This window comes from Giraffa tippelskirchi, chromosome 3 (genome assembly GCF_054371585.1).
Source record: "Giraffa tippelskirchi isolate mGirTip1 chromosome 3, T2T-mGirTip1v1.2.pri, whole genome shotgun sequence".
Classification (NCBI taxonomy): domain Eukaryota; kingdom Metazoa; phylum Chordata; class Mammalia; order Artiodactyla; family Giraffidae; genus Giraffa; species Giraffa tippelskirchi.
The window spans coordinates 27,290,766-27,305,816 of record NC_137277.1 but is presented as its reverse complement, the minus strand read 5'-3'; the positions used below and the strand labels follow the sequence as shown (position 1 = coordinate 27,305,816).

The 15,051-nt window shown below is 48.1% G+C and overlaps 1 protein-coding gene across 10 annotated transcripts in view; it reads left to right on the top strand.

The window, feature by feature from the left end:
- The window catches only part of DHRS7B (dehydrogenase/reductase 7B), a 40,264-nt gene that overhangs the window by 15,612 nt on the left and 9,601 nt on the right, over positions 1-15,051 (top strand). For 4 of the 10 annotated variants that reach the window (XM_081583409.1, XM_081583407.1, XM_081583406.1 and 1 more), the window contains exon 1: positions 12,436-12,616. In XM_081583409.1, the coding sequence (XP_081439535.1) occupies positions 12,463-12,616 (154 nt within the window). In that variant the 5' untranslated portion in view covers positions 12,436-12,462. Of the gene's footprint in view, positions 1-4,452; positions 4,505-6,142; positions 6,279-12,435; positions 12,617-15,051 lie in introns of those variants that run through there. The other 6 variants (XM_081583400.1, XM_081583402.1, XM_081583403.1 and 3 more) reach the window with 3 other exon arrangements.

Here is a 15,051-nt window from a genome sequence, read left to right as displayed (position 1 = left end):
TGGCATAAGTCCTTTTGATCCCTACCATGTTTGGCCTCAGGCCAAACAACAGGAAAGGAACACAGCCCCACCCATCAACAGAAAATTGGATTAAAGATTTATTGATGGGAAATCCCATGGACAGAGGAGCCTAGCAGCCCATAGTCCATGGGGTCGCAAGAGTCAGACACGACTGATTGACTAAGCACACACACAAGTATTTATATATTATCTCAGTAAACTTTATATCTTATTTGAACTTCATATGAACCTTATAAAATAATTAAGTCTTTTTTTTAATAGTGCTCAAACAGGTCACAGTAAGTAGCAAAGCTGGGACCTGAACTTGTGTAGCATATATCTCTTCGCCTACAATTCTGAATACCGAAAAGTTCTAAAATATGAGTTTAAAAAAATTAACACCAAAACTCATTTGGCATCAAAACATGACCTAAAATGATGTTAGGCTATTTACAGTCTTCGTTTATTCAGTTTAGTGCATTTATTTCTCAGCATAAATATTCATGCATTTGATCACACGGGGTTGCTCCAGAGTTCTAAATGGAACACATTAGGTAATATATAGGTATGGTCTGCATTACTGCCTAAAATCAGGAAAATCCTAAATTCTAGCATCTGGAGACTTCAAGCTTTTTATTTTTTAATTTAAAAGAACAGAACCTGGAGGAAGAAATGGCAATCCACTCCAGTATTCTTGCCTGGAAAAATGCCATGGACAGAGGAGCCTGTTGGGCTGCAATCCATGGGGTCCTAGAGTCCGACACGAGTGAGCACTTAGCAACAAAACGGCAGAAAGAAAGTTAATCTTAACTTTTAATTCGTTTAACGTTTTAAGACACTGATTGCAGTTTAACTTGTTTTAATGTCTGTCTGCATTGTCCAATCGGGTAGCAATGGTCACACATGGTTACTGAGTACTTGAAATGTTGATAGCCCCAACTGAGAAGTGCTATAAGTATAAAATACACATCAGGTTTTGAAAATTTTGTACGGGATGGGGGAGAAGCTCTTATTTTAAAATACTCATTACATGATGAAAAAATTTAGATTTGTCATTTAAATAAAAATATTATGAATATAAAAAAAAAAAGATTTATTGAGCTCGGCCCCGCCCATCACAAGACCCAGATTCCCCTACAGCCACTCCCTCCCATCAGGAAGCTTCCACAAGCCTCTTATCCTTATCCATCAGAGGACAGACAGAATGAAAACCACAATCACAGAAAACTAACCAGACTCATCACATGGATCACAGCCTTGTCTAACTCAATGAAACTATGAGCCATGCCCTGTAGGGCCACCCAAGACAGACGGGTCATGGTGGAGAGTTCTGACAAAATGTGGTCCACTGGAGAAGGGAATGGCAAACCACTTCAGTATTCTTGCCTTGAGAACCCCATGGACAATATGAAAGGGCAAAAAGATATGACACTGAAAGATGACCTCCCCAGGTCAGTAGGTGCCCAATATGCTACTGGAAGAGTGAAGAAATAGTTCCAGAAGAAATGAAAAGGCTGAGCCAAGGTGAAAACAAAGCCCAGTTGTGGATGTGTCTGGTGGTGAAAGTAAAGTCCGATGCTGTAAAGAACAATATTGCATAGGAACCTGGAATGTTAGGTCCATGAATCAAGGTAAATTGGAAGTGGTCAAACAGGAGATGCTAAGAGTAAACATCAACATTTTAGGAATCAGTGAACTAAAATGGACAGGAATGGGTGAATTTAATTCAGATGACCATTATATCTACTACTGTGGGCAAGAATCCCTTAGAAGAAATGGAGTAGCCCTCATAGTCAACAGGAGAGTACGAAATGCAGTACGTTGGTGCAGTCTCAAAAATGACAGAATCTCTGTTCATTTCCAAGACAAACCATTCAATATCACAGTAATCCAAGTCTATGCCCCAACCACTAATGGTGAAGAAGCTGAAGTTGAATGATTCTATGATGACCTACAAGACCTTCTAGAACTCACACCAAAAAAAGATATCTTTTTCATCGTAGGGGACTGGAATGCAAAAGCAGGAAGTCAAGAGATACATGGAGTCACAGGTAAGTTTGGCCTTGGAGTACAAAATGAAGCAGGGCAAAGGCTAACAGAGTTTTGCCAAGAGGATGCACTGGTCATAGCAAACACCCTCTTCCAACAACACAAGAGATGACTCTACACATGGACAATACTTTGGCCACCTGATGTGAAGAACTGACTCATTGGAAAAGACCCTGGTGTTGGGAAAGATTGAAGGCAGGAGGAGAAGGGGACGATAGAGGATAAGATGGCTGGATGGCATCACCGACTCGATGGACATCAGTTTGAGCAAGCTCCGGGAATTGGTGAGGGACAGGGAAGCCTGGTGTGCTGCAGTCCATATGGTCACAGAGTCAGACACACTGAGCGAGTGAACTGATGTAGGATCTAGCTCCCTGAACAGGGGTCGAATCCGGGCCCCCTGCATTGGGAGTGTGGAGTCTTAGCCACTGGACCACCACAGAAGTCCTCTATTCTAACACATTTTAAAACACATGTTTGTGTGTGTGTGTGTGTGTGTGTGTGTGTGTGTATGTTGTAGTCCTTAGGGTTTTCCACAAACAAGATCATACCATCTGCAAACAAACAATTTTATTTCATCCTTTCCAATTTAGATGCCTTTTATTTCTTTCTCTTGTCCAATTGCTCTGGCTAGAATTTTCAGTACTATGTTGAATAGAGATGGTAAAAGTCAGCATCCTTGCTTTGTTCCTGATCTTAGAAGAGAAGCTTTCATTCTTTATCATTGAGTCTGATGTTTGATGGAGGTTTATTAGTATATGACTCTTAATTGTGTTGAGTAGTTTCCTTCTATTCCTATTTGTTGAGTGCTTGCATCATGAAAGGGTGTCAAATTTTATCAGATGCTTATTTCTTAATCAGATGCTTTTTCTGCTTCAGTTGAGACGATCATTTGTTTTTTATTTCCTTCAGTTGATGTGGTGTATTACATTGCTTACCTTCATGTGTTGAACCAATCTTGCATCCTAGGAACAAACCCCACATGGTTGGGATGTATAATCCTTTTACTATACTGCTAAATTCGGTTTGTTAGGTTTTTTTGGTTGAGGATTTTTGTGTCACTGTTCAAAAGGAGTATTGGTCTGTAGTTTTCTTACTGTTTTTTCTTGCTTATCTCATGGAATGAGTTAGAAAGTGTTCTCTCCTAAAACTCGGGAGTTGCAGCTGGCAGCTGCCCTGGGATGGGCTGTGTGCCGTGTGGCCAGCATGCCTGTTTGGGTGATTTTGACTTTGCATCAAAGCTTCAGGTGAGACTTGGCCTCTAGACAGGCCACCTTATCACAAGTCCAGTCATTTAATTTTTGTTTCTTTTTTTATCGTCTGTCTGTCTGGGCTGTGAACTCCATGAGGTCAGAACCTGTGTCTCACCGGTCCATCGCCCTACAGCCCTGGCCCGCCCAGCTCCTGGTGCAAATGGAAGCCGATGTGCCATAGATGAATAGGTGGGCCAGAGCCATCCCAGAGCTGAGCTGAGAGGCTCTGCACGTGACATGTGGATGGAAAGTAGAGAGCCTGGTCTTTTTGCTGAACGCCCTTCAAGATGGCTGCCTGTGTGCAGTTCCTGTCTGAGATCCTCTCTGGAAGTGCTTTTTTTCAGTCACTTTATGAGTCAGCAGGATGTTAGCATTTACAGAGTGCTTCCCATGTGGTTTCTCATTGGAATAGTCAGCCCCATTTTGTAAGTTAGCACAGCTTAGTTGCAGAGAGTAAATCTGCTCACGTGTCAAGGACACAACAGGTGAACTTGAACTCCCTTCCCCAGTGCCAGCTTGGTACTTTTTCTGCTTTACCCCTGCAGTGAGCACCGTGTGGTTTCTGTTGGGGCAATGGTGCGGGTCTGGTGTGTGTTCTAGGAAGAGGGCAAGGTCACGCGGGTATCTTCTAGTTATACTAAATTCATTTTATAAAGCACATTAGAAACCAAAGTTGTTTTTAGTGACGTGGTGTCTAGGCAGCTATCGTTAAGTGTTGTTTTTAAAAACCGAAGGAAGACTTTGGCCCACAATAAACGGTTAGCCTCCAGCATCCTGTCCTTGTGTCGGCAGTCCACCCTGCAGGGTCTGGAGCTGTGTTTGGCGCCCCTCTTCCCACCTTCCCTGACCGGCTGTGTGCAGTCGGTGCTCAGCGTCTTACTGGAGAGCAGTGCCCGCTTCAGCGTGGTTGCTTTTCTAGGACGGGACGCTCCGGAGCTGGTCTGAAATACTCTCAGGCCCTCCTCTTGGTTCTGTCTTCACTAATGCTAGCCTGCACTCCTTTGAACTGGGGGCCCTAAGGCTGGCATCTCAAAATACACCCCACAGGCCACTCATCCGTGGCTCGTTCCAGCATTCCAGGGAGGGCCTGCTGACCTGAAGGTATCCTCTGGCCTCTGGTCTGAGTCACTCTGCTTCAGGTCAAAAGACCAGATTAGATTCGGTGTCAGGACCTGCCACTGGTGAAGCGCCTGCTGCCTGAGGTAGGTGCTGTCTTGTCTTTCCTGTCGAAGATGGCCTTAGCTGCTGCTTCTTGTACGCTTAGGAGCACAAAAGAATGGCTTCAGTCGTTCTTACTTTCTGAAATTAGATATGTATTTTCAGATTTGGGTCACAAGCATGACCTGTAGCTTAGGTCACCTTTAGCAGAACAGCTGTGTGGAATTAAATGTGGGCTGTGGGAACGGGAGCCTGACTCTTGTTGCTGCCAGGCCCCTCCTTGCCGTGTGGCCTCAGTGTCCTGCCGCCCGGTTGGAACCCTTCTCTACCCTTTTGCCCCATTTTCTTGTACTTAACATGGCAAATTATTTCATGACTGACCCTTACAGACCTGAACTCATCATTATCTTTGACTTTGGAGGGTTCTCAGATCCCTGCCTTTGATTTTCAGATGTGGCTGTTAATGGTTTAATTTCTGTGTGTGGCTTTAGAGTGGATTCTAACAACCTGTTTTTATTGAAGTTTCAGTTTATTTTATTTTTGTCATGGTTTGAGAGAAGAAAGGGATCTTAGGAGCAGATTCCATCTGTGAAATGCAGGGTAGGATTCTGACTAAAAAGGATGGAAAATGGAACAGATGGCATAAGAGGTGACAAGCCTACTTCAAGTTGATTCCTCGGAGTTCCAGACTGAGGTTCTGAAAGCCTGTCTAAAGAACCTCAGTAGAGAGCAGGAGAGCAGTGCACACCCACAACCTTCCTGCCGCCTGTGAAAGGGCTTTTCCACCTTCATGCACTTGACTTGGGCCTGAAAACACCAGCCGATCCTGGGCTCGTGACTTGTCCTGGAGAGAGTGGGCGTGGCTCTCAGTGTGTGGTCACGCTTCCATTGCTTCCAGTCCAGGGGACACCTGGCTGGTGCGTGCCCCGCCTCCCCTCTCTCCACGTGCTTCCCATCCTGTCTGACTGCACATCGTGCTATAAGCTCATCTCCAAATGCTGGGAATCGTGAGCAAGATTTTTTTCCCCACTCCCCCCCTTTTTTTTTAAACCTCCAGTCTTGTATTCCATTTATATCTACAACGAGCAGTTAAGCATTTTGATATAAGATGCAAAATATATAAACATGTTATGTGCCATGTTACCCCACCCCCCACCCCACCCCCAGTATACACCCTTTGCTTCATTTAGGAGATTTCTTTCTTGATCAGGAAATATGGCCAGCTGAGACTCAGTTCTTTTCCGCTCTTTTGCTCAGAGAAGGCCCAGACATCACACCAAGGCAGCCGGGCTGAGTTACTTCTGTGTCTCGCTCTCTTGGCCATCCACACTGGTGGGAGTGAAACAGAAAGGAGTTGGCACAGCTGCCTCTGAGAGTTTAGGAGACCCAGGGGCCCATTTGTGTGGCCGTGTGCACTGCAGAGCAGAATGAAAGTTGGGAGATCTTTAAGAATTTGAGAAACTCCCAGAAAGAGGTGAGATTGTCTATGTTTGCAGCTTCACCTGTTCAGGGAAGTGATGCTGAAATTGAACCTGACTCTAAAATAAGTGGCTTGCTCTGGGGTGTCCCTTTTCCCACCCTCGTCCTGAGCTACTGGGCAGAGTTGGTGCTGGTTTCTAGTTTACTTTACATTCTGATTTTGAGAACTTGCCAGACTGAATGCAGGTGCACTCTCCTTACAGAAAGTGGGCTGAGAATGGACCCCCTTAACCTGGTGCCGTATTTGCCTCGGGCAGAGTGGTCCCCAGGGCCAGAAGACCCAGGCTGGTGTGCGATGTTGTGTCAGGTGCTCAAGGAACACCAGATGTGTCCAAGACGGTGTGTGGTTTCTCTTCTCTTTATGTTAGAGGTGCTGACTTGGGCTTTGAACAGGTGCATGGAGCTGCGTTTGTGTCAGTGGTGTGCTTTGCTGGGTGGGTCTATCTTCATCCTGCTCCTCCCTGGCTGTGATAAAGGAGTGGACAGGACACTGCAGCCCTTGTCTGCTCTCTCCTTGCTGTGTCAGCCTCGGTGACTGTGGTGGCAGCCACATTTTCTGTGTTTTTTTTTTAAACTTTGATTTGGTGTTGTGTTAACTTCTGCTGTACAACAAAGTGTTGTATATATACTTCAGTTATATATATACTTCTTCATATTCTTTTCCATCATGGTTTTATCACAGAATATTGAACATAGTTTCCTGTGCCATACAAGTAGAACCTTGTTGCTAATTCATTCTGTGTATAGTAGTTTGCATCTGCTATTTCCAAACTCCCAACCCTCCCCTCCTCCACCCTTTCTCCCCCTTGGCAACCACAAGTCTGTTCTTTATGTCTGAGTCGTTTCTGTTTTATAGATGTGTTCATTTGTGTCATGTTTTAGATTGTACATATGTGATATCATATGGTATTTGTCTTTCTCTTTCTGACTTACTTCACTTAGTATGATAATCTCTAAGTCCATCCATGTTGTTGCAAATGGCATTATTTTATTCTTTATGTGGCTGAATAATATTCCATTGCATGTGTGTGTGTGTGTGTATATACACACCACATCTTCTGTATCCATTCATCTGTTGATGGACATTTAGGTTATTTCCAGGTCTTGGCTATTGTAAATAGTGCTGCTATGAACCTAACAATGCATATATCTTTCCGAATTATAGTTTTGTCTGGGTGTATGCCCAGGAGTGCAATTGCTGGATCACATGGCAACTCTAGTTTTAGTTTTTGGAGGAACCTCCATACTGTTTTCCATACAGGCTGCGCTAACTTACATTCCCACCAACAGTGTAAGATGGCTCCCTATTCGCCAGATCCTTTCCAACATTTACTTTTAATCGTGGCCTTTCTGACTGGAGAGAGTTGGCCCCTCACTGTGGTTTTCATTGGCATTTCTCTAATGATTAATGGTGATGAACATCTTTCCTTGGGCCTGTTACCCATGGATGTCTTCTTCGGAGAAATGTCTATTTAGGTCTTCTGCCCATTTTTCGATTGGGTTGTTTGTTTGTTTTATTATTTAGTTGTGTGAACTGTTTATGTATTTTGGAAATTAAGCCTTGTTGGTCACATCATTTGCAAATATTTTCTCCCAGTCTTTTCATTTTTCTTTTAGTCTTTTCATTTTGTTTGTGGTTTCCTTTGCTGTGCAAAAGCTTGTAAGTTTGATTAGGTCCCATTTGTTTATTTTTGCTTTTATTTTTATTTCTTTGGGAGACTAACCTAAGAAAACATTGGTACCATTTATGTCAGAGAATGCTTTGCCTGTGTTTTCTTCAAGGTGTTTTATGATGTCTTGTCTTATACTTGGGCTTCCCTGATAGCTCAATTGGTAAAGAATCCACCTGCAATGCAGGAGACCTCAGTTCTATTCCTGGGTCAGGAAGATCTGCTGGAGAAGGGATAGGCTACCCACTCCAGTATTCTTGGGCTTCTCTTGTGGCTCAGCTGGTAAAGAATACACCTGCAAAGTGGGAGACCTGGGTTCAGTCCCTGGGTTGGGAAGATCCCCTGGAGAAAGGAAAGGCTACCCACTCCAGTATTCTGGCCTGGAGAATTCCATGGACAGTCCATGGAGTCATAAAAAGTCAGACACATCTTATATTTAAGTCTGTAAGTCATTTTGAGTTTATTTTTATGTATGGTGTGAGAGGTGTGTTCTAACTTCATTGATTTACATGTGGCTGTTCAGCTTTTCCAGCACCACTTGCTGAACATACTTTTCCCCCCATATTGTATGTTCTTGCCTCCTGTGTTGAAGATTAATTGTCCATAGGTCTTTTTTTTTTCTACTTTTATTTGCATTTATTTTCTGTGGCATTTACTCCCAAGCCATATGTTTTTGTTTCTTCAGTTTCTTCTGGGATATCTTTTTCTTCTGTGTAACCTCCTCTTCTGGTTTAGGAACAATCTGTTCTTTTTCAGTAAGGATCATCTTAATGTGGTAGGGAGAGCTCATGTAGGGGTTGATCCGACCATGAACTCTTTAAGTCCTGCGCCGCATCTTGGGGGCTTTGTTCACCTGGATGTGTTCAATGACCAGAGAATCTACATCTAAGCCCTTAAGTTCAGCATTACTCTTTGCATTTTTGAGCATGTGTAGTAAAAATTCAGTACTCTTTTTGGGCCACCGACCCTGCATCCAGCCCCACTGTTTGACCTGTGCACACCTACCAACTCCACCGTTGTAATGACGGAATGGCACACATTGCTTCTTTAAAGTGACATCCTTCAGATACTTGGTGGCTTTTCTGATATTCATACACTTTATGGCCTGGACAGTTTTCACGAATGTTCTTAAAGTGAACACGAAGATTTGAACCTCTTGATTTGCATGATTTTGTGGGGTTTTCTGGGTCAAGTGAATAGCGCACCATTTTTAGGGGTCACCTCAGGCTGCTTACTGGAAAAGTGTCCATAGGTCTTTGAATTTATTTCTAGGCTCTCTGTTCTGTTCCTGTGATCCGTGTGTCTGTTTCTGTGCCAATACCATGCTGTTTCGATGACTGTAGCTTTGTAGTATTATCTGAAGGCTGGGAGGTTTATGCCTCCTGCTGTGTTCTTTTTCTTCAGGATTGCTTTGGCAATTCTGGGTCTTTAATGGTTCCATATAAAATTTAGGATTATTTATTTTAGTTCTGTGAAAAATGTCATAGGTAAATTGATAGGGGTCACATTAAGTCTGTATATTACTTTGGGTAGCATGGCCATTTTAACAGTATTCTTCCAGTTGAAGAACACAGGATATCTTTCCATTTCTTTGAATTACCTTCTGTTTCCTTTATTAATGTTTTATAGTTCTCGGCATATAAGTCTTCTACCTCCTTGGTCAGGTTTATTCTGAGTATTTTATTTTATTTGTTGCATGCTATTTTTGAAGGGATTGGTTGTTCATTTCCGGTATTTCATTGTTAGTGTAAAGTGATGCAACCAATTTCTGTATGTTAATATTCAGTATTATTTATTCATTTCTAAATTTTTGGCTGTGCTGGGTCTTCATTGTTGTGCAGGCTTTTGTCTAGTTTCAGTGAGCTGGAGCTGCTGTCTCATTGTGGTATGTGAGCTTCTCATCGCAGTGGCTTCTCTTTTGTGGAGCACAGGCTCTAGGGAGCTTGGGTTTTACTAGTTAGGGCACGTGGGCTCAGTAGTTGCAGCTCCCGGGCTCTAGAGCCAGGCTCAGTAGTTGTGGCACATGGACTTAGTTGCTCTGTGGCATGTGGAATCTTCCTGGACCAGGGATCGAACCTGTGTCCCCTGTATTGGCAGGCAGATTCCTATCCACTGTACCAGTAGGGAAGTCTGGGATATGGGCTTCTGTCTCTTTCTTCCTATTTGTTACTTTAATTAAACCAGGAGGTTTACGAGGCATAAAAATTAAGTTATAGCAATATTTGATGAGTTTCCTTTATTTCATAAACCAGAGACCCCTTCAGACAACCTTGGAAATCTGATTGCTGTGAAACTGACTCCTGGGCTTTCAGTTAGTGATGGGTCATGATGCTGCTGCTGGTGCCAGCCGTGTTTACTGAGCTCTTACCCTGGGCCAGGGACCGTACACATACTTCTATGTGTTAATTCATCCTTCGCAACAAACCTGTTTTACAGACCTCGCTTTACAAACTCGGGTGCCAAGACCCCAGGGGAGTGGCCCCCACTCAGGCTGGTAAGAGGCCGAAGCAGGTTGTGCACCCGGCCAGCCGGCCAGCAGGGCGAGGGCTCCTCTTGGAGTCCCTGCGCTGCCACTGCCCTGTGTTTGTGTTCTCCAGAAGGCTTCGGAAACTTCTCAATTTGGGAGGCAACAGGGCTGCGTGTTGGTGCTTGGTGCTTCACTTTTAGCCTTCAGTGAAGTCTGAGATGGGCAGACTCCACACGGCTGTGGTCTCCGGAAAGCTGAGCTTGTTGTCCTTCCATAAGCAGTGTCCCCACCTCCTGGGCTTCCTGGGCAGTGGGTGGGCCTGGGTCATTTGAGCCAAGCAGCATGCTCCTTCTTGGGACCTACCTGGTATTGAGGATCTGGGGTTGCCATGGGGATAAAGCTTTTCCCACATAGCTGTCTTACTGGGTTGAAGTGCACCCACGGTCTTCAGGGCTGGGCCCTGTGAAGGCCTCCAGGCAGTACCCGCAGATCCACGGGTGCCAGAGGCGCTCCTGCCTGCACTGAACCTCTCTGAGAACTTCCTAGGTGCCAAACAAAGGACCTTTAGAGCCTTGCCTTGCTTCTGGGGCTCAGCCTCGCCTGAACATTCAGTTGAGGGCAGGCATTGGTGCCAGTAGTACCCAGGTAAAGAGCTAGGTGCTTTGGAAGCCACTTGGATTGCCAGGACATCCATGTGTGGGCTTGGCACAGTGTTGGGTGAGAGGGGAAAATGCCCAATTAGCAGACAGTAGCCGGGGTGTTTCAGAAGTAGATTAAGTAGAGGTTGATAGGAAAGAGTCATTTTTGCAGATGTTTGCCCACGAATGTTAATTTTTTATGCTAAATAAGAGTGTAGGTGTATAGGAAAGGCAGGTGAAAAGTTAATCTGAACACTGAACTAGCTTCATTGACAGTTCCGATTGGAACAGAGCCCTGTAGCTTAGATTGGGATGGCCCTCGCAAACCTGGATGTCAGGGTCAGTGCAGCACAGGCACACACAGGTGGGCCTGTGAGGGTTCCATGTGTCCCTGCTTTCGAGGTACCAGAGTAGGTGCTGTCATGGGAAGGGGGGAAACACATCTTTATATATGTGGGGCTGAGCACTGAAGAATTGATGCTTTTGAACTGTGGTGTTGGAAAAGACTCTTGAGAGTCCCTTGGACTGCACAGAGATCAAACCAGTCAATCCTAAGGGAAATCAGTCCTGAATATTCATTGGAAGGACTGATGCTGAAGCTGAAATTCCAATACTTTGGTCACCTGATGTGAAGAACTGACTCATTAGAAAAGACCCTGATGCTGGGAAAGATTGAAGGCAGGGGGAGAAGGGGATGACAGAGGATGAGATGGTTGGATGGCATCACCGACTCAATGGACACAAGTTTGAGTAAGCTCCGGGAGTTGGTGAAGGACAGGGAGGCCTGGCATGTTGCAGTCCTTGGGGTTGCAAAGAATTGGACATGACTGAGCGACTGAACTGAACTGAGGGCTTGGGATTGGGCAAGGACACTGAAGTCATTCAGTCCGACGAATGACTGAAATCCCTTCTGATTTGCAGCCCTTCTTCCCCGAGCCCCTAATCTTGTGGTCCTGGAGGGCCTGGGGCCACCTTCTCTGGGTGGTATGCATGGTACTGCTCCCTTCAGCTCCTCTTCAACGTGCCTTTAGCCCCATGTCTCCCCTCTGGGCATGGGGGTGTGGGGAGTGGGGGGTAGGTCCTGGAAGGAGTGGACATTTCCTAAGTGTGGACCATGCACAGCTGTGTGCCCACTGCCATGGCCTCCTGATTTTTCGGGGGACATGGCTCACCAGTGACACTGGGCAGGCACAGGCCATAGTGTGCAGGGCCTCTGCTCCAGGCCTGAGTCTGCCCCCACATCGCAGAGGGTGCTCACCATGCTGTGAGTCCCTTGGGGCGTCCTGAGGCCCATGGCCACTGAGGTCACCATCCAGGGGACGTCTCTTCTGAGAGGAGTGTAAGGATTGTATGGCTTCCTTTTTTTACAGAAAAACTTTTCTCACTTCACAAATACCAGGAATTGAAAATAATATTGGGTGGTATCAATTTCCCCAAAACAGGTTTATGAGGGAGACTCTGGTAGGTGCTGACGCGCTCCAGGAGCGGGTCCTCAGCCACCCAGCTAAGCCTGCGATGCCCACTTGTGTCCCTGCAGAGAGGAAACTGGTTCTATCATGCTGAGCGGTCCACACGGGGTGCGGGGTCTGGGGAGATCCTGCTGGGCTCAGAACTGAGGCCCAGACGTGGGACCTGGGGTCTGTGTCAGACTCAGGGGCAGAGGGTGGCCAAGTCCCTGGCATCCCCCCAGCTTGTCACTAATTTATGTGCTTTGTTCTTCCAGGAAGAGTCTGCTAAGGGCGCGAGTCATGGACTTCATCACCTCCACGGCCATTCTGCCCCTGCTCCTGGGCTGCGTGGGCCTCTTCAGCCTCTTCAAGCTGCTTCAGTGGCTGCGCATGAGGGCCTACGTCCGGAACGCCGTGGTGGTCATCACCGGCGCCACGTCAGGCCTGGGCCGAGGTGGGTCTTGGGGCAGCGCTGTGGGGGAGGGGCCAGTGGCGCGGGTGCAGACACATGAGGTCGGCCGGCGACTGGGCAGCAAGGGCCTCCCGGCCCCTGGTCCAGAAGGAAAAGGCTGTGGGAACACCAGGGCTGGAGGTGGCAGCCAGGGAGAAGGCCATGCGCGTGTCCGGGGTGGCCTTGGGGCCAGTCAGTGTGGAGACGGGCATCTGCATGTGGTGGCACCCAGCTTCCCAGTTGTTGTCCAGTCACTCCATCGTGTCTGATTCTTTGCGACCCCGAAGAGGTCCCCAAAGATGGACTGCAGCATGCCACGCTTCCCTGTCCTTCACCATCTCCTGGAGTTGCTCAAACTCATGTCTGTTGAGTTGAAGAATGTTTTTGCCTCTCTGAGGATCTTTACTGGATTCATCTGCATCCCTAGTTTAAGGCTCTGGGGTCACCTTCTCCTCGCTGCTCTTCACGGGGCCTCTAGGTGTATCCGGGCAGATCAGGACAGCATCAACAAGGCATCAGCTGTTCCTCAGCCGGTCTCCAGTTGAGCTTGGTTCTAGTCTGGTTCTAGACCCACATGGAGCTTCTGGGTCCCAGGCCGCCCTCAGCAGAGTGTACCAGTGCAGGTGTGTCAGAATCTGCACATGTGCCACGCCACCCTACATACTCCCCATGCTGGTGCTCAGTTGCATGGAACCAGGCCGAGAGGCACCCTGAGGTGGGGTACATCCAGCACCTTTGTGTCTCCCTCCACATGCTGGGACAGATGACGGGAGGCAGGGTCCTCCCTCGGGGTGCCCGGGTCTTGCAGAGAGGAGGGACTTCTGCCCGTGTGTACCCCGTGTGTTCTCTGCAGCCGGCAGGCACGGCACACAGGTGTGTACTGGCTCAGGCTCATCTCCCGAGTCCTCCACACACTCAGAGAATGCATGACTCCTGCGATCTGTAGGCAGAAACCCGAAGCCAAATGGAAGCCCGCATCTCCTCTCCCTGGGGAGGTGGCGAGGTGGGCAGGAAGGGCCCAGAGTAGCAGGGCCGTGCGGGGGCTGCGGGAACATGGGGGAGCAGATGAGGACTGGAGTGCGGCTGGCCAGGGTGCCTGCAGGCTTCGAGGAGCAGGGGTCCGTGCGTGCGCCAGCATGGTGTTCAGGTGAGGTCTTGGGGGTGACCTGAGGCCTGTCATCGGATCTGCCAGCCCCAAGCCACAGCCGAGCCTCTGGCCTTACTCAGCTCTAAATATAGATTCTTAGCAGCCGCCGCTTCGCAGCAGAGAGAAGCGTTTTTTTAACGTCCTTGAAGAGCGTCTGAGGGTTGGCTGTGTGGGAGAGGCGGGCTGCGGGGCCAGCATGCACATGCGTAGGGGAGAGGCTGTCCTCTCTTCACCCCATTTCCTCCCGCAGCACTGGGGCCTGTGTGTCCTTGTGTGTCTGTGCTCTCCCCACTGTTTCCTGGGTCCCATCAGAGAGCCAGGAGGCCGTGTTTCTCTTCTCCTCTGGCCTCAGTACAGACACCCCTTGGCCACTGCCCATGGGTTGTGGGGAGGAGACCTCGCCCACCCTCATGGCTGTGCCCACGTTGGCCACCCTGGAGGCCTGGCAGGCATGCCGGGTGCTCAGACGGCCCTCCGTGTTCCTCCTGCTGTGTCTCCCAGCTTGCCCTGTGGATCAGCAGGACACTGGGTGAAGGGACACGTCTTGGCTCCGCGGCTGTGAGCAGCTGGGGGGTTGTAAGCTAGCAGGGCTAGAGGCCTGGGGACTGGTTGGCAGCCAAGATAAATGTGCTCCTTCTCCCTCCACCCTTCTGCCTCTTTGTATCAGCTTTTTCAGGAAATGAAATGGCATCTCCCCAGTCTGTTGTTTGCATCCCCATCACTCCTGTACAAGCTCTAATTTCCTCCCTTTGTTTCGCTGCACAGTGGATGACAGTCTCCAGAGCTGTGTGGACCCCCACGTCCCCCACCTTACGTCTTGGTGGCAGCTCACAGCATGTCCACCATGGCGGTCAGGTCAGGATGAAATGGGAGGAGGAAGCCAGCAGGGCTCTGGGAATGGTAGGAAACTGGCCTCGGGAACGCTGGGGTCTCTGTGAGAGCACCCCCCCACCCCTACCCCACCCCACCCAAGGAGACTCAGCTGGGCTGTGACCCAAGCAGCCCACCCGGGGCCAGAGCAGGGGCTCGACTCAGTCTGGGTTTGAGCCCTTGGTCAGGATGGGCTTCAGGGAAGATGAGACCACATGACCTGAACCTCCTTCCAGAAAGCTCCACCTGGGTCAAGGGAGTGAGTGAGACTGCAGGAGGAGCTGTATCTGGAAAGAGGGTGTTGTCACCTGGGACCTCCTCCCTCCTTTCCTGAGGGATACTGGCATTACGCCCTCACTTTGGCTGGGGAAGGACGTTGCCTGGACCCCAGAGCCTCCTCCATACCTGGATCCATGCTCCT